The sequence below is a fragment of the Lithobates pipiens genome, unplaced genomic scaffold (genome assembly GCF_037356315.1).
Source record: "Lithobates pipiens isolate NorthernLeopardFrog02 unplaced genomic scaffold, aLitPip1_a1.2 Scaffold_8, whole genome shotgun sequence".
Taxonomy (NCBI): Eukaryota; Metazoa; Chordata; class Amphibia; order Anura; family Ranidae; genus Lithobates; species Lithobates pipiens.
In genome coordinates, this window is record NW_027507903.1 from 42,137,858 (window position 1) to 42,161,696 (window position 23,839).

At 43.3% G+C, this 23,839-nt stretch overlaps 1 protein-coding gene across 2 annotated transcripts in view; it reads left to right on the plus strand.

Annotated features, from left to right (window-relative positions):
• Window positions 1-23,839, plus strand: part of POLG (DNA polymerase gamma, catalytic subunit) — a 103,403-nt gene that overhangs the window by 57,683 nt on the left and 21,881 nt on the right. For both annotated transcript variants that reach the window (XM_077471246.1, XM_077471247.1), the window contains exons 12-16: window positions 1,488-1,604; window positions 10,781-10,941; window positions 11,586-11,639; window positions 14,043-14,160; window positions 15,480-15,615. In XM_077471246.1, the coding sequence (XP_077327372.1) occupies window positions 1,488-1,604; window positions 10,781-10,941; window positions 11,586-11,639; window positions 14,043-14,160; window positions 15,480-15,615 (586 nt within the window). The remainder of the gene's footprint in view (window positions 1-1,487; window positions 1,605-10,780; window positions 10,942-11,585; window positions 11,640-14,042; window positions 14,161-15,479; window positions 15,616-23,839) is intronic.

Here is a 23,839-nt window from a genome sequence, read left to right on the forward strand (position 1 = left end):
CTTCTTTAGGGCGGATTGCAGGCGCTATTTCTAACGCTATAGCACCTGCAAAACGCCCTGATGTGAAAGGGGTGTAAGAAAATGTGAAAAACCTACTGGAACAGCTGAACTTTATTTGGAGTTAATCAGAGGCACTTTAAATGATGGCAGGTGTGTACTAACACCTATTTAACATGAATTTGAATGTGATTGCTTAATACATCCTCAGTTATAGGAGGGTGTGCACACTTGTGCAACCACATTATTTTCGTTTTTTAGTTGAACTCCTCCCTCCCCCATAAAAGATTTCAGTTTGTTTTTCAACTGAGTTGTACAGTTTTTATAGGTCACATTAAAGGTGGAAACATTTCTGAAATTATTTTTCATTTTTTTACATCACAGAAACCTGACATTTCAACAGGGGTGTGTAGACTTTTTATATCCATTGTATTTTGTGTTTTTTTTTTCAAACCATGTGACATAAAAAAATGGCAATGACTGCCATTTTATTCTCTAAGGCCTCTAAAAAAAGTATAATGTTTGGAGGTTATAAGTAATTTTTCTAGCAAAAAAAAAAAGTCAGAAAAGGGTCTGGTCAGCAAGTGGTTAAAGTGGAGGGCCACGCAAAATAAAAATAAAAAATTGCCTAAAAAATTGGAGGAAATTTTTTTTTTTTTTTTTTTTAACTTACCAGAAATGCCTGTTGCTAGGCAGATCGTCCTAATCTGCCTCTTCCGCAGTATTCTTCGGTCTTCTCCTCCTTACATCGTCTTCTAGTGAATGGGGCGCGGTGTGTTCTGGGAACTGTGTGTGTGTGTGTGTCCCAGAACACGACGCGCCCCATTCACAAAGCGCTGCGCGACTCGCGCATGAGCAGTAAGAAATGGGCAGTGAAGCCGCAAGGTTCCACTGCCTGTTTCCCTTAGTTGGAATGGCGGCGCCGGGACCTGAGAGTCGAGGGATGGACGGCCTCAGGCGGCCGACATCACAGGCACCCAGGACAGGTAAGTGTGCTTATTAAGTCAGCAGCTACAGTGTTTGTAGCTGTTGACTTTAAAAAAAAAAAAAATTCCCAGCTGGCCCTCCCCTTTTTAAGCAGCAATTAAAAAAAAAATGTTTTGCTCCAAAATCAGGGAAATCGAGCCCTCTGGACAAAGCAAAGCCAATTTCAGAGGGGTAAACAAGAGCATTTTCTTCTTAACAAATGGAATACTGTGATGCTCTCAGCCGACGTCGTCAGATTTGCTTTTAAAGGGGAAAATGAACTGGCCAGAGCTCAATGCACAACGAATTATTGCACTGTATAGGGGATAATCCTCAGCTGAGGATTACATTGTGATCAGTTCATTTTTCGTTAGAATAATTCCCTTTTAAACTCTGAGCTCCAGCTAATTCATCTTCAGTGTATAGATGTGGAAGGGCCTTTTTCAATTCCGGAGTGTTTGTCCACCGCCATTGTGCTGTATGTGTGTAATTACATATAATCCACACCCTATTCACCTCCACAGGAGCTCCCTGCTGTACAGGAACCCGAATGTCAGGACACGGCGCCCAATCACCATGGAAATGGCCCTTGCAGTGACGTCAATGTTCCAGGCTGCTGGTTTTATCGCTTGCCACATAAAGTAAGTCTGAAAAATTCACTTTTTACACTTTATTCCTAATAATATATTACTGGCTTTCATTCTGAAAATTTTCTTATGTTGATACGCTGTGCTGTACACACACAATACTTTACATCAAGGGAATCATTTAGAATGTGGGAACATTTTTATAAGAAGCTGCTCTTTGCTGCCTCTATAAATGATAGCACAGAGCTGGGTGACGTAGGCATGGGCTGCTAGCAAGCAATTGTTCACCTAAATGTCAATAGCTGGTGACTAACTGTATTTATATTGTACTTTGTGTTCTCCAGCACATAACCTCAGCGCTGTCAATTGCATATAATGTAATGGACAGGACAGTGGCGGCCACCACCACCCCATAAGGGGCATGCCCCCCCCCCCCCCCCAATTCATGTGCCCGACCCCTAATCTCCATGCAGGGCGCCGGACGCATTGATTTACATTTTTTGTTTTTTTTTGTTTTTTTTTATCACGTGATTAGAGCCTGAGGCTCTAATTGGCTTTAAAAAGGGTGAGCTCGGGGCACAGAGCACTGCGCCCCAAGCCCACCCACGTGTGACATTAGCAAATTTAATATTCGCTATAGTCTTCCTGCTTCTCTTCCCTGCCAATCGGGAAGCAGGTCCTGAGACCTGATTAGCCAGGGAATCCTGGCCAATCGGGTCTCAGGACGTGCTTTCTGTTTGGCCAGGAGGAGAAGTTGTGGGCCATGTACTGCGAGGAGCACCAGGTAGAGGGGCGGAGGGGCAGCCGCAGCCTCCTCCCAAGAGCCCTACCCCGGATCCAGCACCAACACCTTGTCATTGTCGTCCTCCCCGTCCTCCCCGTCCTTCCTGCACCTCTACCGCAGCAACAGCGAGAGAAGGTGTTTTGCTTGCGTCTATCTAGCAAGGTTACTTTGTGGTATAAGCAAGGAAGCTGAGACATCTACAGTGTGTAAATGTGCTTTTTACTATACAAAAATGCTGTACATACAAAACTATTACAATATTAAGGAATACAAATCAAGACTGACAGATGTCTATAACAAGCAAAATACCTAGCAAATAAACAGCCTATGGTCTGTAACAGTAGAATATATATACAATTTTTTTATTATACACACATATATATATATATATATATATATATATATATATATATATATATATATATATATATATATATATATATATATATATATATATATATATATATATATATATATATATATATATATATATATATATATATATATATATATATATATAAATATATTATAAACATTTTTTTATTTTATTTTATTTTTTCTGGACACAAAAGTGTGCACAGTTATTGTATGGCACACGTGATATATTGCTGGTTTATATTTGTTTTATTGCATTACATCAATAAGGTAGGTATGAACAGAATTTTTTTTTTTTTTGGCACAAATAATTGCATTCACATTTGCGAACAATAAGGAGTAGCGCCTTACTTTACTTGTTTGTACATTTTTGAAGTGTGATGTCCACTCAAAGGGGCAGCTACCGAAAAAATTAGCAATAATTTAAGGTTGACGCAATTTCTAGTCTATTGTTATTTATAGTTTTACTTTAACCTTGCCCCACTTCATTGTGGGTATAAATAAGGCCCATATAATTCTGCCTGATGTTATATGTTGCATGATGCTGTAAGAGTTGACTGAAGTGCCCTTTTATGATAAAGTAGTGCAAAGATGTCTAGTAACTTATAGCAACCAATCAAGATTTCGTTTTCATAAAGCACTTTATTAAAATCTTGCACTGGAATACTTTCTGATACAGTAGATGCTGTGTGCATTGCTCTTGTACTGTTTTCACAATCGTAATAAAAGTAATCTCCTAAAAATGCCCATTCCTTGCTTGCTATACTGATCCAGGGGTTTTAAAGTTTTTTTTTTTCACTGCCCAGGAAGAAATACACAGATCACACTGTGCATGCCTGTACCCAGTCACTGACTCAGAAATTAGCAATACCAGGCAACTAAGGCTCCCCATGCACTATACAATTTTCTTGTACAACTTTCCTTTAGATTTACCCAAATCATATAATATGAGGTCCAGGGGCGGATCCAGGGGGGGGGCAACGGGTCAATTGCCCCCTCCGAGAATACCGCCAGCTAATGACAGCACGGCCGGTTCCGCGGGTCCAATCGCGGCCGGTTCCGCGGGTCCAATCGCGGCCGGTTCCGCGGGTACCCGCGGCCGGTTCCGCGGGTCCAATCGCGGCCGGTTCCGCGGGTACCCGCGGGCCGGTTCCGCGGGTACCCGCGGGCCGGTTCCGCGGGTCCAATCGCGGCCGGTTCCGCGGGCCGGTTTCGCGGGTCCAATCGCGGCCGGTTCCGAGGGTACCCGCGGCCGATTCCGCGGGTCCAATCGCGGTCGGTTCCGCGGGTACCCGTGCTGAGTGGACGGGTGAGGGGGGGGGGGCAGCTGGGCGGCTTAGGAGGGCTGCTGGCCAATCAGGAAGCCAGCAGGCAGGGGAGCAGGGAGATGACATCATCTCTCACTGCCCTGCATCCCTCCAGTTCCACCCTCACTGTGTAGGAAGCTGTGTGCAGCAGAGAGATTGCATCATCTCTCTGCTGCCTATCTTCACTCTGGGACCCAACAAAAGACCACCAGTAGGTGACAATCCGCAGTGTGTGGCAGGCTACGTGGCAAGTGGCAATCCGCAATGTGTGGCAGGTGACGTGGCAAGCGACAATCCGCAATGTGTGGCAGACTACGTGGCAAGTGGCAATCCACAATGTGTGGCAGACTACGTGGCAAGTGGCAATCCGCAATGTGTGGCAGGTGACGTGGCAAGTGACAATCCGCAATGTGTGGCAGGTGACGTGGCAAGTGACAATCCGCAATGTGTGGCAGGTGACGTGGCAAGTGACAATCCGCAATGTGTGGCAGGTGACGTGGCAAGCGACAATCCGCAATGTGTGGCAGACTACGTGGCAAGTGGCAATCCGCAATGTGTGGCAGGTGACGTGGCAAGTGACAATCCGCAATGTGTGGCAGGTGACGTGGCAAGTGACAATCCGCAATGTGTGGCAGGTGACGTGGCAAGTGACAATCCGCAATGTGTGGCAGGTGACGTGGCAATCCGCAATGTGTGGCAGGTGACGTGGCAAGTGACAATCCGCAATGTGTGGCAGGTGACGTGGCAATCCGCAATGTGTGGCAGGTGACGTGGCAATCCGCAATGTGTGGCAGGCTACGTGGCAAGTGGCAATCCGCAATGTGTGGCAGGCAATGTGGCAAGTGACAATCCGCAATGTGTGGCAGGTGACGTGGCAAGTGGCAATCCACAATGTGTGGCAGGCAACGTGGCAAGTGACAATCCGCAATGTGTGGCAGGTGACGTGGCAAGTGACAATCCCAATGTGTGGCAGGTGACGTGGCAAGTGGCAATCCGCAATGTGGGTCAGGCAACGTGGCAAGTGACAATCCGCAATGTGTGGCAGGTGACGTGGCAAGTGGCAATCCGCAATGTGTGGCAGGCTACGTGGCAATCCGCATCTGGTGGCAGGCGACGTGGCAAGTGACAATCCGCAATGTGTGGCAGGTGACGTGGCAAGTCACAATCCGCAATGTGTGGCAGGTGACGTGGCAAGTGGCAATCTGCAATGTGTGGCAGGCTACGTGGCAAGTGACAATCCGCAATGTGTGGCAGGTGACGTGGCAAGTAACAATCCGCATTTGGTGACAAGTGACAATCCACATTTGGTGGCAGGCGACATGGCAAGTGACATCCTCAGGGCTCCCACTGATTGTGCAATATGGTGAGTTGAACCATTTAATTTTATATTACAATGTATTAATAGAAATAATGCGCTTCAATCATCCTGACACCATAACAACCATGGTGCCGTAATGATTGAAGCGCCAATACCAGCCATTTCCCATATAAATTGCCCCCCAAAAAACATATTTTATAGCAGTGCCCCTCCCGAGATTAGACTCTGGATCCGCCCCTGATGAGGTCAAACCTAAACGCTTCTAATTTGTATGTAATCAGGCAGATCCTTGTACTACATAGTTGAAGGTAAATCTACAGGAAAATGTAGAATGTAAAGCCAGCCCTCTATTTGCAATGACACCCTATATATTTCTCTTGGTACAAATTTCCTTTAACCGCTTCAATACCGGACACTTTACCCCTTCCTGCCCAGGCCTATTTTCAGCTTTCAGCGCTCTCACACTTTGAATGACAATTGCACGGTCATGTAACACTGTACCCATATGATATTTTTATCATTGTGTTCCCACAAATAGAGCTTTCTTTTGGTGGTATTTAATCACCACTGGGTTTTTTATTTTTTGCTAAATAAATGAAAAAAGACAGAAAATTTTGAAAGAAAAATTGCTTCTGTTATAACATTTTGTAAACAAATAATCTTCATAAATTTTGGCCAAAATGTGTTCTACATTTCATTGGTGACAATAACCCGAATCAGTGTATATTATTTAGTCCGTAGGGAAGTTATAGAGTCCACAAACTATAGTATATATCTGAAAATTGATCACTCCTGCTGTACTGACATCCTATCTCATTTCTTGAGCCCGAAAATTCCAGGAAAGTACAAATACCCCCAAATGTTTCCTTTTTGGAAAGTAGACAGTCCAAGGTATTTAGTAAGAGGCATGGCAGGTTTTTGAAGTTGTAACTGCTTGTCAAAATTTTTGGAAAAACAAAGACATTTAATCACTTTAGCCCCGGACCAATAAATACCTTAAGGACCAGAGGTCTTTTTCCAATTTCGCACTGCGCTGCTATAACTGGTAATTGCGCGGTCATGCAATATTGCACCCAAACGAAATTTGCGTCCTTTTCTTTCCACAAATAGAGCTTTCTTTTGATGGTATTTGATTGCCTCTGCGATTTTTATTTTTTGCGATATAAATGGAAAAATAGCGAAAATTTTGAAAAAAAAAGATATTTTCTTCTTTTTGTTATAAGAAAAATCTAATAAACTAAATTTTAGTCATACATTGAGGGCAAAATGTATTCAGCCACATGTCTTTAGTAAAAAAAATGTCAATAAGCGTATATTTTTTGGTTTGCGCAAAAGTTATAGCGTCTACAAACTAGAGTACATTTTCTGGAATTTACACAGCTTTTAATTTATGACTGCCGATCTCATTTCTTGAGGTGCTAAAATGGCAGGGCAGTACAAACCCCCCCCCCCCCCCAAATGACCCCATTTTGGAAAGTAGACACCCCAAGGAAATTGCTGATGGGTATGTTGAGCCCATTGAATATTTATTTTTTTTGTCCTAAGGGATTGAATAATGACAAAAAAAAATAAAAATTTTACAAAAAGTTGTCACTAAGGCTAGGTTCACACCGCTGCGGGTGGGAGATCCGGATGTGATTCGCACCGCACTGCAGTGCAAATCGCATCCGATCTCTGTAGCGATGCGAGTTCAGCCATACAGATAGTATGGCTGAACTCGCATCGCACCCGCCGCAAACTCGCACGGGACCCTTTTTTTGGTCCGCAGCAGAATCGGATCGCATGGGTGTTCACACCATGCGATCCGATTCCTGTCCGAGTTTGCAGATCGCACTGCGATATGCGGACTGATCTGGGTCATTTCATTGACACTCCCAGCAGTCCGCATAGGGCAGTGTGAACTGCCGGCGGGAGGCATGCGATGCGGGAAAACGCCGCGGATTCGCGGCGTTCCCGCATCGCTACGGTGTGAACCTAGCCTAAATGATATATTGCTCACACATGCCATGGTTATATGTGGAATTGCACCCCAAAATATATTCGGCTACTTCTCCCGAGTATGGGGATACCACATGTGTGGGACTTTTTGGGAGTCTAGTCGCGCACGGCACCCCGAAAACCAATCACCACCTTCAGGATTTCTAAGGGTGCAAATTTTTGATTTCACTCCTCACTACCTATCACATTTTCGAAGGCCATAAAATGCCAAAATAGCACAAAACCCCCCAAAATGACCCCATTTTGGAAAGTAGACACCCCAAGCTATTTACTGAGAGGCATGTTGAGTCCATGGAATATTTTATATTTTGCCACAAGTTGCAGGAATATTACAAACTTTTTTTTTTTTTTGCACAAAGTTGTCACTAAATGATATATTGCTCACACATGCTATGGGCATAAGTCAAATTACACCCCAAAATAAACTCTGCTGCTTCTCCCGAGTACAGGGATACCACATGTGGGGGACATTTTGGGAGCCTAGCCACGTACGGGACCCCGAAAACCAAGCACTGCCTTCCGGATTTAAATATAAAATGCTACCAAAAAAACTGTTAGCGATCGCAGGGATCAGGCCTGACTCTGCGATCGCTGTAGTTATGTGTTTAGTGTTTTGTAAGTGACAGTGATCGATCGATACTGCACTTGGGTGGGCTGGGCAGAGGGGCAAAACGCAGGTGCTAGCAGCTATCTGGGCTTATCCCGCTAACAATGCGTTTTTTTGGAACCCTAAACTGCTGGGGACGCTAGTATAGATCTGATCAGATATTGATCTGTTCAGATTCTATACCACTACGGGAGGTTTATGCTTTGTGTGTGGGTGTTAGCGGTACTGGCACTAACCTAGCGCTGCCTGGGGCGACGCAGACCCTGACCCTAAAACCTAATTGATATCACCCGCCGGGTGATCAGGGGGTTAAACCTTTATTGGGTAATAAATGGTGGGTGCCCTGATGCTATAAAAAGCAAACTAACCAGAGTCACCCGTAACACTTATACGGTGATCAGTGGTGAAAGGGTTAACTAGGGGCAATCAGGGGGTTCAAATTTTTATTAGGTAGTATATGGGGGTCCCTGGCGCTATATAAAAACCTGACGGGGAACCTAAATAACTAACTGGCTAACCAGCATCACCAGTGACACTTATACTGTGATCGCTGGTGAAAGGGTTAACTAGGGGCAATCAGGGGGTTAAAACCATTATTGGGTAGTATATGGGGGTACCTAACGCTATAAAAACCTGGCGGTGAACCTAAAAAAATAACTAGCTACCTAGCGGCACTAGTGACACTAATGCAGCGATCAGAAAAATGATCGCTTAGTGACACTGGCAAAAGGGGGTGAAAGGGTTAACTCTAGGGGCAATCAGGGGGTTAAACCTTTATGGGGGGGGTAGGGGGCTACCCTGGACCTAACACTAACTGCCCTGACAGTTTTTACTGTTACAACTGACACTGAATGCAGTGATCAGTAAATAAATGATCAATGCAATCAGTGACACTGTGACTGGGGGGGGGGGGATCGGGGGGCGATCGGGGGGGGGTTTGTGTACCTATGTGTACCTATGTGTTAGAGTAGTGTTTTGGTGCACTTACTTTTTGTCTTCTCCTCGTAGTCCGGTCAAAAAGACCGCCGCGAGGAGAATGACATCACTTCCTCCTTCCTGTGTATACAATACACAGTGGGAGGAAGCTTCTCATTGGCCAGGAGCGATCCAGAGGGGGTGGCCAGAAACCAACGGCCATCCCCTCATCACGGATCGCTCCTGCAGCGAACCGGACCGCCGTATCCAGCGGGAGGGGGTCCGAACGGACCCCCCACCCGCTGAAAGGTAGGCACGTACATGTACGTGCTTGTGCCTGCCTGTGCCATTGTGATGATGTACAATGGCAATACGGCGGTCCTTAAGTGGTTAAAAAAATGTCACCAGAGCAGTACAGCGTCATCATATAACTGGTGTGGTGGTGACCAGGGACACTGACTTGTGACAGTACGTGTATAAAATAATACAAAAAATATATATTTTTTTCAATTATTTTAATATTTTTTTTATTACATGATTTTTCTTGTTTTTACATAATTTTTTTTTATACATACAGAGACCAGGGCACTACTGTGTTACTATAGTAACACTACTATTTTAGGGAGGTGATCAGAATTATAATTTTTTTTTTTTTACACACTATGATTGCTTTTTCTGAATTTTTTTCTAAATGAAAATGATTACAGCGGACCTCCACCCTGAAGTGGAAGTTCCGCTCATCTGACCCCTCCCCCTCCCTCCAGTGCCACAATTGGCACCTTTCAGGGGGGAGGGGGTGCAGATACCTGGATAATCCAGGTATCTTCACCCACTTCCGGGACAAGCTCGTCGCAGATAATCTAGGTATCTTCACCCACTTCCGGGACAAGCTCGTCGCAGATGTGTTCTGGGAAACACACAGTTTCCAGGACACAGCGGGGACCAGTGGAGACGCGCAGCGCGACTCGCGCATGCGCAGTAGGGAACTGGGCAGTGAAGCCGAAATGTTTCACTTCCCGATTCCCTGACAGAGGATGGCGGCGGGGGCAGCGGAGGGACGAGCGATTGCTCTTCATCTGCCGCCGACATCACTGGACCCTGGGACAGGTACGTGTCAATTTATTAAAAGTAAGCAGCTGCAATATTTGTAGCTGCTGGCTTTTAATATTTTTTTTTAAAGGTGCAGCTCCTCTTTAATTCTGTTTTTACTATTGTGATTGGCCACAGCTAATCACATGTTACAGATGGGCTGTGATTGGCCCTGTCTGTACCACCGTGACCACAGGGCCTATCACAATAGTACACAATAAAAAGGCATGAGTCAAAGACTTTCATTGTGTACAATTGTCATGTGATCTGCTGGCCACAGTGATCACATGGTACCGGAAACGGGCCAGTACAGTGATCTGTCATCTGCCATCTGATCTGACACAGTGGGTGACAGATTGTGCCGAAGTGCAGCCCCATCCTGGGAGGACTCCCGTCCGGAGTATCATGAGGACTGGGTGGGAAGGGGTTAAAAAAAGACCAAATCTGCTTCATGTCTTAAGCCCCATACACACTATCAGATTTTCTGCTGATTTTTGTCTTCAGATTTACCAAAACCATGTAGTGCAAGGGCCAGCCTGATTGCATACACATTGACACTCCTAAGGTTTGACCTCATATTATATGGTTTTGGTAAATCTGAAGGAAAAAAAAATCTGCATAAAATCTGATAGTGTGTATGGGGCTTATTACTCGTACCAAGCAAAGCCTAAGGTATTTGCTGATGATTGGGTTCACCCGCTCACAGTCTTCCCAGAATTTATAGTAGTATAATAGATTCTGTCCTATAATTGTATTTCTCATAGTGTCTGAGTTTTATGGTGCTGGATACTTCAAACACAATTAATTTGTAATTCTTGATGGATTGATCTATTGTAGGATGGCATTACCAACAATGTGGGCAGCCCATTTGCAAAAGATTTTCTCCCAAAAATGGAAGATGGCACCTTACAAGCCTTTACTGGAGGCACCAGTGCCACACGTGCCCTGGAAATAAATAAAATGATATCTTTCTGGAGGAATGCTCACAAACGCATCAGGTAGGAGTTTGCTGATTCTGAAAGACCGCTAAATGGTGACCAACCCTAAAACAAATGGGGATCTCCGAGGCCCCGTGCACACGGGGGGTTGTTCAGCTGCAGTGCATCCCTCCTGGTGCTTTAGTGCACCCAGGACAGTCGGGTGTACCACCCAGCCCGGCTGCAGGTTTCCTGTCGAAGTCTATGGCAGGCTGCAGCTGGATGGGGCTGCACACCTTACCGAGAGATGGCAGCGTTTAGGGCCCTGTCTGCTCAGGGATGAGGTTCTGGCACATTTCAGGGAGTATGATTTTTATTTTATTTTTTCATACTGAAATCTGCCTGAACCAGGAAAAACACTCCATTCCCACTATGCACTGACTGCCTGTTCCTCTATTCTGCTCCATGTAAGCCAGTGCTATTTGTTATCATGATGTAGTGAAGGTTTCCATAAAGACACAAACACTGTAATGATGTATGTGTTTGGCCTACAATGTATTAGCTGCTCTCATATTTCAAGAAAGGTTGATAAGTCTTGTTTGATTATGCCTATTGATATTGCCAGATCCTTCTTTAAAATAAAACACTCTGCAGATTTTTCACTGGAATGTCATTTATCGTCATTATTGGCATGTATATAATACTTACTGTTTTGTCTATTGCAGTTCTCAGAAGGTGGTGTGGTTGAAAAAGGGAGAATTGCCCCGAGAAGTCACCAGGTATTGTGACCCTGTGTTAAGTCCAAGTATTTCCTCTTCTCATTAGTGAGCAGTTGCTTCATGAAGATGCAGGGACTGTCAGCATTTGCGGAGGCTTTGTATCAGTCCAGTGTTGTGATGTTCTAAAAATTGGGCTTAAAGCTGGGTTCTGCTGGGGTAAAAAACAAAAAACAAATTAAAAGTCAGCAGCTACAAATAAGAGGTGCACGATTCTGACTAAAATGAGAATCACGTTTTTTTTGCTTTGAAGATAGATCAAGATTATCTCACGATTCTCGCGGCGTAACCTCATCTTTCACATTAAAACAAAAAAAAATTGGGCTAACTTTACTGTTTCGTTTTTTTTTTTTTTTTATTAATTGAAGTGAATTTTTTCCCAAAAAATTGCATTTGAAAGACTTCTGGGCAAATACAGTGTGACGTAAAATATTGCAGCAATTGCAATTTTATTCCCTAGGGTCTCTGCTAAAATATATATAATGTTTGGGGGTTTCAAGTAATTTTCTAGCACAAAATGTTGATTTTAACTAAAGAAAGAAGTGTCAGAAAAAGATTTATCCCGGGTTCACAGTATAACACGCTGCGGAACGCACAGGAGCGCTGTGCGTCCCTGTTCCCCATTTCAGGGATGAATCGGGGCCGATTCTATGCCTGAATTTGGCCCTAAAACGGAGCCAAAGACGCACGTGTTTTTTCTGCATTGCGCTCCACAGCCGCCCCGGAGATATGTGAACCGGCTCCATAGGGATCCAGTCACATTCTCCTACTATGCGAATTAGATGCAGAGGAACGCACATCTAATTCGCATAGGTGTGAGTGGGGGCTTAGACTTTAAGTGGTTAAACTTCCTGCATTTACAGGTTGTTGAAAACTTTGGGATTATTTATTTACACAGAAATTCTATCCCTTTGATCTAAGAAGGAAGCTTAGTTATAATGTTGCAAGTTAAAAAAAAATTGGCAAACTGCCCAGATGTTTTCTTTTGACAGCTAAGTGAGCAGATAGTTTCTCCACTTGTTTATATGAAAGAATTGGCAACATCTGCAGGAGAGATGTCAGAGGGGGTGAATCGAGATCACGATTTTTTAGCGATTAATTGTTCAGCTCTACTACAAATACTGTACCTGCTGACTTTTAATACAAGGGCACTTGCCTGTCCAGGAGGGCACCTGTGATGTCCTCACCCGAAGCTGACCCATCCCTCGGCTCTGGGTGCAGGCGCCAGCATCATTACTAGTGGAAACAGGAAGTGAAGCCTTATGGCTTTACCGGTTGTTTCCTACTGCACATGCGCAAATCACGCTGCGCTTTTCAGAATGGTCCCTGCTGTCTTCTGGGACCGGTGTGTCCCCCAGAAGGCAGCGGGGGGAGGTGGAGGGCAGACATTACGTAGTTTGCCGAACAGTTTGCAGGGATCTTTCCCCGGAAGTGGGGGCAGATACCTGGATTTGTTCCCAGGAGTCTCAGATACCTGGACTTGACAGGTATCTGCTCCCCCCCAGCGGAAATTCCATTTATTGGTGGAACTCTGCTTTAAAAAAGAATGTATAAATCTTGTCTGAGATGTCAGAAAAAAGGGGACAGAGAGCTAAAAGAGGAGCTCCAGTCGTTTTTCAGTTTATTAAAAGTCAGCAGCTACAAAAAAGTGTAGTTGCTGACTTTTAATGAACACACACGTCCCATGATCCAGCGATGTGGCCATCTGAACCCTTGATTCTCTCCCTCTCCCCTCTGCGGCATTACAATTATGGACACCTGGCTGTGACAGCTTGCGGCTTCACAGCCAACTTTGAATGCGCAAGGCGCGCTGCGCCTCCTGAATGGTCGGGCAATCTTCTGTGACCACTGAAGTGTCCCAGAAGATTGCACTGAGGAAGGAGGAGAGGAGGCGATCCAAGCGGAAGTGGGAGCGGGTACCTGTCAAAACTGGGTGCCCCCCCCAAAAAATGACATGCCAAATGTGGCATGGGGGGGTGGGGGAGAAGTGTTTAAAGCGGAACTTCCCCTTTTGGATGGAGCTCCGCTTTAAATTACACTATGCAGAACTCAGTGGGGAGAGGTCTCTGAGCTGATTGGAGGAAAGGGACACACCTTTACACAGCACACAGGAACAGAGTTGAGGCTGTCAATCACAGGCTATGTGCTGGAACTCCCTCCCCATCACCTGGGGACTCGCACAGATAGCAGAGGAATGGGACAGCAGCCAAAAATGACACTTCTTGCTCTGGATTGACACGCTGCAGAGGGATATGCTTTGTTCATATTTCATGTCTGAGGTTTACAGCCACTTTAATTATTATTATTTTTTTTTTTCACATTACTATAGTATTTACAAAGCATTTGTAAAATAACTACTAGTAAGCATGTGATGTGCTTCACCATAAAATGTTTCATTTATTTTAGAAGCCTGGATTTTGATGAAGAAAATAAGCATGGTGCTATACTTCCTCTAGTGATCACAGCTGGAACGATCACAAGAAGAGCAGTAGAGCCAACGTGGCTGACTGCCAGCAATGCACGTGTAGGTTACCGATTATAATTTTTGCATTCTGGAATATCCTAGCAGCAAGTGTTATTGCTTACACACACACACACACACACACACACACTCTCACTCTCACACACACACACACACACGTGTTACCATTGGACACCCCTAAGCTCCATGCAAATGGGTAGAATGTCGGGAGACATTTGCCGGTTCAAAAAAAATGGCTTACATTCTGCCAGTGTGTATGTCAGTCTGTCTGACAGAAGCCCGCTGTTCGGCCAGCTGCTGACTTTTAAAATAAGGACACTTACCCGCGATTTTGGCACCCAAGGCCGGACCGTCCCTTGGTCCTCGAATGCTGCTGCTGCCATCTTTGGTAAGGAAATCAGGAAGTGAAGCCTTGCGGCTTCACTTCCCGGTTCCCTAGTGTGCATGTGCGAGTCATGCTGAGCAATCCAAATGGTCCCTGCTGTCTCTGGGACCCATGTGTGTCCCGTACCAGCAGACAGCGGGGGGGGGGAGTGGCCGGAAGTGGCGTATGTAGCTGCCCATACACTGATTGAAATTCATCTGGCTCTATCAGTGTGGCCAGAACCTCTAAAAATCTGTAGTTGCTGTATTTACTATGTCCATACTATGGAAGTATTTTTATGTTGCTTAATAAGTATAACCCGACCACAAGGTGAGCCTGAATAGTGTTTGTCTTCCAGTACAATTCCATTAACCCAAAAAGAAGCAAAGCATTGATAGAAAATTTGGGTTTCCTCATTTGACAAAAAAAATAAAATTACCATTTGATCAGAATACTATCTCCTTTCTACACATTGCTATCTCGCCTATCTGTAGTTGCCCCAATCTCGAGGTAGCCCAGAAAACCTAACTGATGTTTTAGCAACATATACATGTGTAGAAGTGAAATACGTAGGCCATTTTTATGCGTATAATTTGTTTTATCTAAAATCAAAATGTTTGATTACTTTTAGGAAATTGTAGCATTTCTGTGTTTTTGTTTCTGTAGTCCCGTGATTTTCAACCAGGGTTCCTCCAAAGCTTGCTAGGGGTTCCTTCAGCATTGGCCAATTTCTGCCTCTCAGATAAGTTCCCACTGACACCATTGATCTTTTTAGCCATTTGTAAGGAGGTAATTCTTCCCAATGACCTCAAGTGTAAGGACCATTCTTCCCACTGACCATCACACTAATGTATCATGAGTTGTAGATCTCTAATTTTTAGCAGGGGTTCCCCGAGACCAGAGAACTATTTCAAGGGTTCCTCTGTGTTAAAAAGGTTGAGAAAGGCTGCTGTAGTCTATTGTGTTTGTTTTTGGTGATGGATATCTGTTTTTACAGGCAGATCGCATTGGAAGTGAACTGAAGGCTATGATTCAGGCCCCCCCAGGATATCACATTGTTGGAGCAGATGTGGATTCCCAAGAGCTCTGGATAGCAGCTATTCTTGGAGAGGCACACTTTGCTGGAATTCATGGTATTGTGCATTTAAATGTAATTTTTTCCCGCTATAAATAAATTGTTGCTACAATGGTGTATGGGAGGAAAGAGGTGATGAAATAATATGTATTCAATAGAAATAGAAATGGGAGTGCAGAGCTGGATAAAAGGATCAGTCTAATAAGTGTATAAAAAAGTGTATAACCAGTATAATAACAACATACACAATAATTTACAATATAATATTAGTGCACATAAACAAATAAAAAAACATTTATGAAAAAAACTGTCCATATATGCTCAAGTGCAGAGACCATCCAAAAAATACTGTATATACTCGAGTATAAGCCGAGATTTTCAGCCCCTTTTTTTAGGCTGAAAGTGCCCCCCTCGGCTTATACTCGAGTCACCGCCGTCTGCCTACCTGATCAGCGTGTCGTGCAGACAGACGGCGGCCATTCCACTGTTCAAAAGCCGCGCCTCCCTGTCTGTGATAGGCGGAACACTCAATTTCCCAGCAGTCAGTGTTCCGCCTATCACGGACATCCTCTCATCCTCGTCCGTAGTATGAGGATGAGCGGATGTCCGTGATAGGCGGAACACTGACTGCTGGGAAATTGAGTGTTCCGCCTATCACAGATGAGGAGGAGAGGTGCGGCTTTTGAATCCTGGAATGGCCGCCGTATGTTTTTATGACATGCTGATCGGTGCAAAATGGCACACGGAGCTGCAGATGGGCACAGAGCTGCAGAAGGACACAGAGGCTGCAGATTGGCACATGGAGGCATGCACAGGACACAGGTAGGCTGCAATGGACACAGGGAGGTATGCAGCTGCAGATGGGCATTGTTGACCCTCTTTTCCACTTACAGTAGCTGCTGCATGTCTCATCTTCGGCTTATACACGAGTCAATAAGTTTTCCCAGTTTTTTTGTGGTAAATTAGGGGCCTCGGCTTATAATCGAGTCGACCTATACTCGAGTATATACGGTATTCCAATATAAATGCTATATTAACAAAATACACGCAGATGAACACAGAAATATGACCATAAAAAGGTTCATAGGTGAAGGCGCCCAAACGGAAAAAAAAAATTTCCAGTGCAAAACCATAGGTCTTTGCTTCCTACCACTAGTGCTGCCCATCGCCTTTCAATAAACAACGGAGGCTTACCGGAAAGCCTGCGACCGCCCTTATTCAGGGGGGTCAAAACAGGCTTAGTGGAGGAAACACCAGGAACGGTGTTTAGGAATTCAGGAACTTCTCTTCAGGGTGGCCAGCAGACATCGGTGAAAAAGACCTTCTATAGCACACTTATAGGAAAGTAAACCCTGTGCACAAACGAACAAGTTTGTGATTCCTTTCATGATTTATTGAAATATCAAAAAAATTTCTGTATATAAAAAATTCCTTGCAAGGATAAGAATAAAGGCTCCGCTAGTATCAGTAAAAAACCAACTCGCGCATGCGCAATGCATGAAAACGTGCCGACCCTAAGACCGTTTAGTCACAACTGACGTCGTTCTTTGTGAAGAAGCATTTTTTTTATCATTTATCACCCACCTAGCGCAATTCTTTCTTTTTTTTCTTTAATATGTATTCAATATTGCTAACAAATTAAAGTCCCCATCTGTCCCAGAAAAAAGCTGAATAATGTATGTGTGTGGAATACTTGTACACACATTGCACAAACCTGAAAATGCGTATTAGCCATATACCCATCTGGGAAGGGTTTTGTACAAAACTGGTCTATTCCCACTGTAAATCTGGCAGTGTCCTGCCTTATCAAGGCACCTTACTATTCCAGTAGAAGATGTACCTGTGTTTAAGGATCCAGCAAATAAGCCATTGGATGCTCTTTCTAGAGCTCTGTTCTCTCTGGCAGGCCCGATCCTGGCTGTGACTTTTCAAACCATGTGTGATTGATCAAAATCCCTTAAAAGAGATCTAACCACTGCTTATTGAAAGCATTAGCTTTACATTTTAATTGTGAGGATCTGCTGGAAGTCTTTTGTCTCATTTTTCACATGTCTCTGTACATTTGTGTAGGGCACTTTGGTTGAAAGGCTGGGCTGGAGAACCCCCTGTGCAAGAAGTGTTTGTTCAGCATGATTTTCGATGGACAATGATTATTTGAGCCAATTTTTTATACTATTTTCAAGCTAGTGGCAAGAGCTTCCATCTCCCTCATTGTGAAAGTGCTCCACCAAAGTGTGCAGACGTTTGTTATTCTACCGATGTTTGGACAATTTGTATCTCCAACGATTGGTTGCAGGAGATTGTCTTTCAAGGCTAAAAACTGGAGTCTTGCTCCGTGTCCCCCTTGGTTTCTCACCTCCAACCTTCCTGTGTCACCACACAGATTCACAAATGTCTATCTAGCCCTCTGGAGTCTTCTGGATCAAGGTGTCATTGCTGAGAATGGTTTCAGGGATTTTACTCCCAAACCGAAAGGGGAACTCCACCCCATCTTGGATCTCAAGGCCCTATATGTCTTCATTTGGGTCCAGAAATTCTGCATGAAATCCATGAGATCTGTCACAGCCCTCCTTCACCAGGTAGACTTTCTGGCTTTGGTGAACATCCATGGCGCATCTGCATGTGCCCGTCTTTCCAGCGCATTAACCTTTTTTATACACTTTGGTGTCAATACCAGTTTGTGGCCTGGCCCTCTGGGCGCTCATCTGATATAAGTAACATCAGCCTTGAATTAGTTTAGAATAAAGGATAGGGGGCACATGCGCGTGGCTAACTGAGCAGTACATGGCTGATTAGAGCTCCGTGGATACCGGGACCTGACAGCTAATAACGGCAAGTTATAGCAGCACACCGCCTTACAAAACTGTTACATTTGTCACTGAGACATCAGGGCACATTTTGATAATATGTACAGTGGGAAAAAATCTAAATCTAAAACTTTAAAAGCCCAAACATCGCTGACTGGAACTACTGCTAAAATGGCGGCAGCATCATCCCCCCTGCAATATTTCCTCACAGGAAAAGACACAAATAAGGATTTCTCCCTCTACACAGAAAGGTGAGACAGATTTTGATTTTGGAATGACTCCCATTACTTTACAGAACTCTCCTCCTGGCTCTGACTTATTATGTCAATTTGAGAGAGTTTTACAAAAGTCTTTACAAAACACCTCAGATACAATTACTGAGAGACTTACACGAGAGATTCGTGAGGTGGGCCGTCGAACATCTGTCCTAGAACAGAGAATGGATGAATTGGAAGTTATTACAAATAATCAAAAAGAAGAAATAGAAGCCCTTAGGGAAGAAAATTCTTCCCTCAGCAGCCAACTCGAGGAATTTGAAAATAGAGCCAGGAGATCTAATCTTCGTATCCGTGGCATCCCTGAGGCTATAGAAGATCTCCAATCCACTATTACTGCGCTTTTCCAGGAATTAGTCCCATCAATTCCTATAGAGCGCCTGAAAATGGACAGGTTTCATAGAACCCTGGCTCCCAGAAAAGAGGATGGCCCCCCCAGGGACATTGTAATAAAAATTACACTACTTCCGTACTAAAGCACAAATAATGGAAGCAGCCTGTAGTAAAGATTCCTTAATCTTTCAGGGGCATAAATATCAGATTTTTCAAGACCTCTCACAACAAACTCTAATGAAAAGAAAGGCGATGAAGCCACATTTGCAGATTCTCCAACTTCATCGCATCTCTTATCGCTGGAACTTCCCATTTGCTGTCCGCTTTTCTCACCGAGGTTCTACCTTCACCTGTAAAATGGAAGATGATCTCATTGAAGCAATTCAAGATCTTCGCCTGTCAACATCAGAGGGAACAGCTGAAGGATCCAAACGTCGAGCAACATCTAACTCTCCTAAACAACCACAGGACACTTCTAATCTTTCAGATCATCCCAGTATGCATAAAAGGTGCCGTACTGCTTCACCTCCATCAGCTCAAGAAGAACAGATGGGCTGATGTTAATATTCTTATATGTGATATAGAACCCCTAGGGCATGTTCTGCCTTAAATCATATATTCAGTGACATCATCAGTAAATAACACTGCGATGGGTCTTACACCCTAACATAATATAACGTTCTTAATTTAAATGCTAATATAGTGCCAATACTCGGTATATTTGCAACACCTTCATTTCATAAGAATTTATATATAATTATTATCCTCTCCTGGACCTGTTGTCGGGGGTCCCCCTCAAAGAGAACTAAAGCGTTCCAATACTTTTCCAAGCTTAAAGCACAAGTGGTATGTTTACAGGAAACACACTTTTCAACACAATCCTTGCCAAAATTCTTCAGTCAACAATACCCCCAGACATATACTGCCTCGGCCTCTACCAAACAGAGAGGTGTCTTAATAGCTTTTCACCGTACCACACTGTTTATACTTAAAAAATAAATTAAAGATCCCGAGGGAAGATACCTACTACTCTCTGGCCACTTGCTAGACTGCGAAGTTACCATAGTCTCTTACTATGCCCCGAATAAGAATCCATTGTCCTTCCTCTCTCACTTGTTCTCACTAGTGGATACACATAAAACTGGTACCCTAACGCTCTGTGGAGACTCTAATCAAGTGATATATCCATTCCTAGACAAATCCCCGACTCCAATAAATGCTCAGCGCCTTTCATACCAAAACCTTCTTAATCAGCATTCCTTACTAGATACTTGGCATGAACATAACCCTATAAGGAAACAATATACGCACTATTCTCATCCTCACAAACAATTCTCTCGAATTGACCATCTCCTTATAAACACTAGTACCTCTCCCCTTATCCTTAACTCTCAAATTGTACCATGCTCTTGGTCAGATCATGATGCTGTAATGACATCCTTTTCATCATTAATTCCAAGACCTAATTACCGTACCTGGTGTATAAATGACAGTCTACTAACCAAACCTAAATACAGACAAGATATAGAAAATGTTATACAAGACTACCTTGCTAACAACAATCCCTTAGATACAAACCCTTTGACACTTTGGGAAGCCCTTAAACCATCTATCAGAGGGGTCTGCATTAGCCAAGCAACATATCATCGGAAAAAACAAAAACAACTACATGCACAACTTGATGATGCTTTTTATAAAGCCTCTGAGAATTTTCCAAACTCACCCTCACAGCAAAATAAACAATTATATGAAAAAGCCAAATTAGAACTCGACCTGTTCTTAACAGACTCCGCTGAAAAGATTCTCCGAAAATCAGCACATACTTTTTATATGAAAGCCAATAAGCCGACTACTTTCTTAGCCTTAGCCCTACGCAAGGCAAACTATATCCCTAAACCGATCCGCCTCCAATTATCCAAAGATTATTATTCTAGTAACCCTCTCAAAATTAGTTTAGTAAAGGACTCACTGACCTATACCGAGATACTCATAAATTTGACCAAGCAAAATTTGATACCCTTCTCTCCTCTATACAACTCCCCTTCCTTTCGACTGCTCAAAAAGAACTTCTTGATAAACCAATCTCAGATTTTGAAGTCCAAACAGAAATAAAAACTCTGAAAATCCACAAACGTCCAGGCCCTGATGGTTTCTCAGCTATAGTTTATAAAAATGTTACTACTATACTATCTCCCCTTATGGTAGAGGCCTTTAACTCCCTTCTCACAAACCATTCCTTTCGTGATGAATCCTTATTAGCATCCATAGCCATGATTCCAAAACCGAACACTGATGACACTTCTTGGTCCAATTATAGACCAATTTCAATACTTAATTTAGATATTAAAATTCTAGCCAAGATCCTCTCTAACCGACTAAATCCAATAATAGGCTCCCTCTTTCACAAAGATCAGACAGGGTTTATTCCCTCTAGACAAGCAGGTGATAACATTCACCGTGCTACCCTCCTAGCCTAAGATCCCGTCGTATACCTACCTGCTTCCTCTCAATAGACATAAGAAAGGCATTCGATTCTATTTCTTGGTCCTATCTCAACTCCATCCTAATCTGATGGGGATTCGGAACACAATTTAGAGGTTGGATCTCTTCTCTGTATCAAAACCCAAAAGCATATGTTTCATATTCTGGATACCGTTCCGAATCCTTTGCCATTGAGAGAGGAACCAGACAAGAATGCCCCCTTTCCCCTCTTATATTTGCTTTGGCAATCGAACCTCTCGCACAGCTTATACGCTCCAATATAAATATTAAAGGCCTCGAACTAGGAGGTTATCAACACAAACTATGTATGTTTGCTGACGACGTTCTTATTTTCCTAACTTCACCACTTACCTCAGCCCCAAATCTTATAGATATCCTAACCAAATTTGAATCAATATCAGGACTCAAAATAAATACTCATAAGTCCAAAGCCTTAAACATTTCTATTCCACCTGACTTGCAGGCGCAATTGCAAGACTCCCTCCCATTCACATGGTCATCAACACAAATTACTTATCTTGGAATTATATTTACAGCTAACCCAACTAATCTATATTCGGCAAACTACCCCTCCATGCTAACTCAACTCTCAACATTTATGAAAACCTGGTCCTCTCTCCCATTGGCATGGATGGGTAGAATTTCTGTAATTAAGATGACAATACTTCCTAAGATCCTATATCTCTTCAGAGTGCTTCCAATACAGGTTCCAGCATATTTCTTACGCATATTACAGAGGAAAGTTTCCCAATTCATTTGGGGAAAACTTAAGCCCCGCCTCCCACAATCTACCCTTTACACTGTGAAGGTGGTGTATTGAGCGTTTTGGTGGTGGATTGAGCGTTCCCAATTTCTCTAAATATTATTATGCTGCCCAATTAGCCATGTTACCTAAATACCACGCTACAAAAGAAATTCCCCTTTGGGTTATAATTGAATCAGTAGAATGTGATCCTTTATCAATTGCAAACCTTCTTTGGCTCCCACCAGCACAACGCCGAGCAATTACTAACCCTATTACTAAGCATAGCCTTTCAATTTGGGACAGACTAAGAGCTCGTTTTAGTCTCCAATCCGAACATAAACCCCTTCTTTCCTTCCTTAATAACCCATCTTTCTATCCTGCCTGGACTTCTCCATCATCTTTCCTTACTTGGTCAAATGCAGAATTAACCCGTTCTCATCACTTTTATGAATCCTCTTCTATTACCCCTTTTGCTGCATTACAAAAAACACATGCTATACCTCAAAAAGAAACATTTAGATACTTACAAATAAAACAATTTCTAATCCAAAACACTCCTTCAAATCCATCTACCCCAAGCTTCACTTTCTTTGAACAAGCTTGCAAATCTGATCCTCACAAACGAGGGCTCATTTCAAATCTGTACAACCAACTATTATCGCATGCAACCTCTTCCCCTCCAACCTATACATCTAAATGGGAAAATGATTTAAATCTTCAACCAGACAAACTAAACTGGACTCGCATATGGCAGGCTACTAGATCGGCCTCCCCGAATATAGTAGCTTCAGAAACTAACTATAAGGTGCTTTCTAGATGGTACTTAGTACCTGCTAGGATTTCAGAATTCCTCCCGCAATACCCAGCTAACTGCTTTCGAGGATGTGCTGACTTAGGCACACACTTACACATTTGGTGGGATTGTCCCATAGTCAGAGCTTTTTGGTCAGAAATATTCAAAATTCTTTCTATCATTTTCAAAACCACAGTAGAACCAGACCCTACGGTAGCACTCCTGAATAATAAACCTCAAACTTTAACTCACCACTAATTTAAACTTCTATTATCGATAACCACGGCTGCCAAACAAAATATTGCAAAAGCCTGGAAAACACCCACTTTATGCATGGTATCATTCAAACATAGAGTAACGCAAGCCATGATTCACGCTAAAATAGAGGCAACCGTACTAGATAAAGTTCCCATGTTCGAATCATTATGGCTTCCTTGGATTGAACACTACTTACCACATGGTCTAGACCAATCTCTTATATTCTCATGAAACAACTAATCAAACATATATCTTACCCCCTATGTTACATGTAGAATTTATTAACATACCATTTTCTTTCGGAGTGGTCTCCTCCCTCCACAACCCTTATATATGCTTCCCCCACCCTTGCTTTCCCCACACCCTCTCCTTTTACTATATATAGATGTACAAGCTAAATTAATGAGTTATATATTTCCTAATGTTATTACTATAGAGGAGATTTTAGGGATGGTTTAATTAAGTATCTTTTATTCAGGGAATAACCAAGCCACATGGTTGGATCTTGGCCCTGAATTATCTACTTACCTCTCTATACCTTCCTGGTAACAACCTTTCTTTTACCCTAT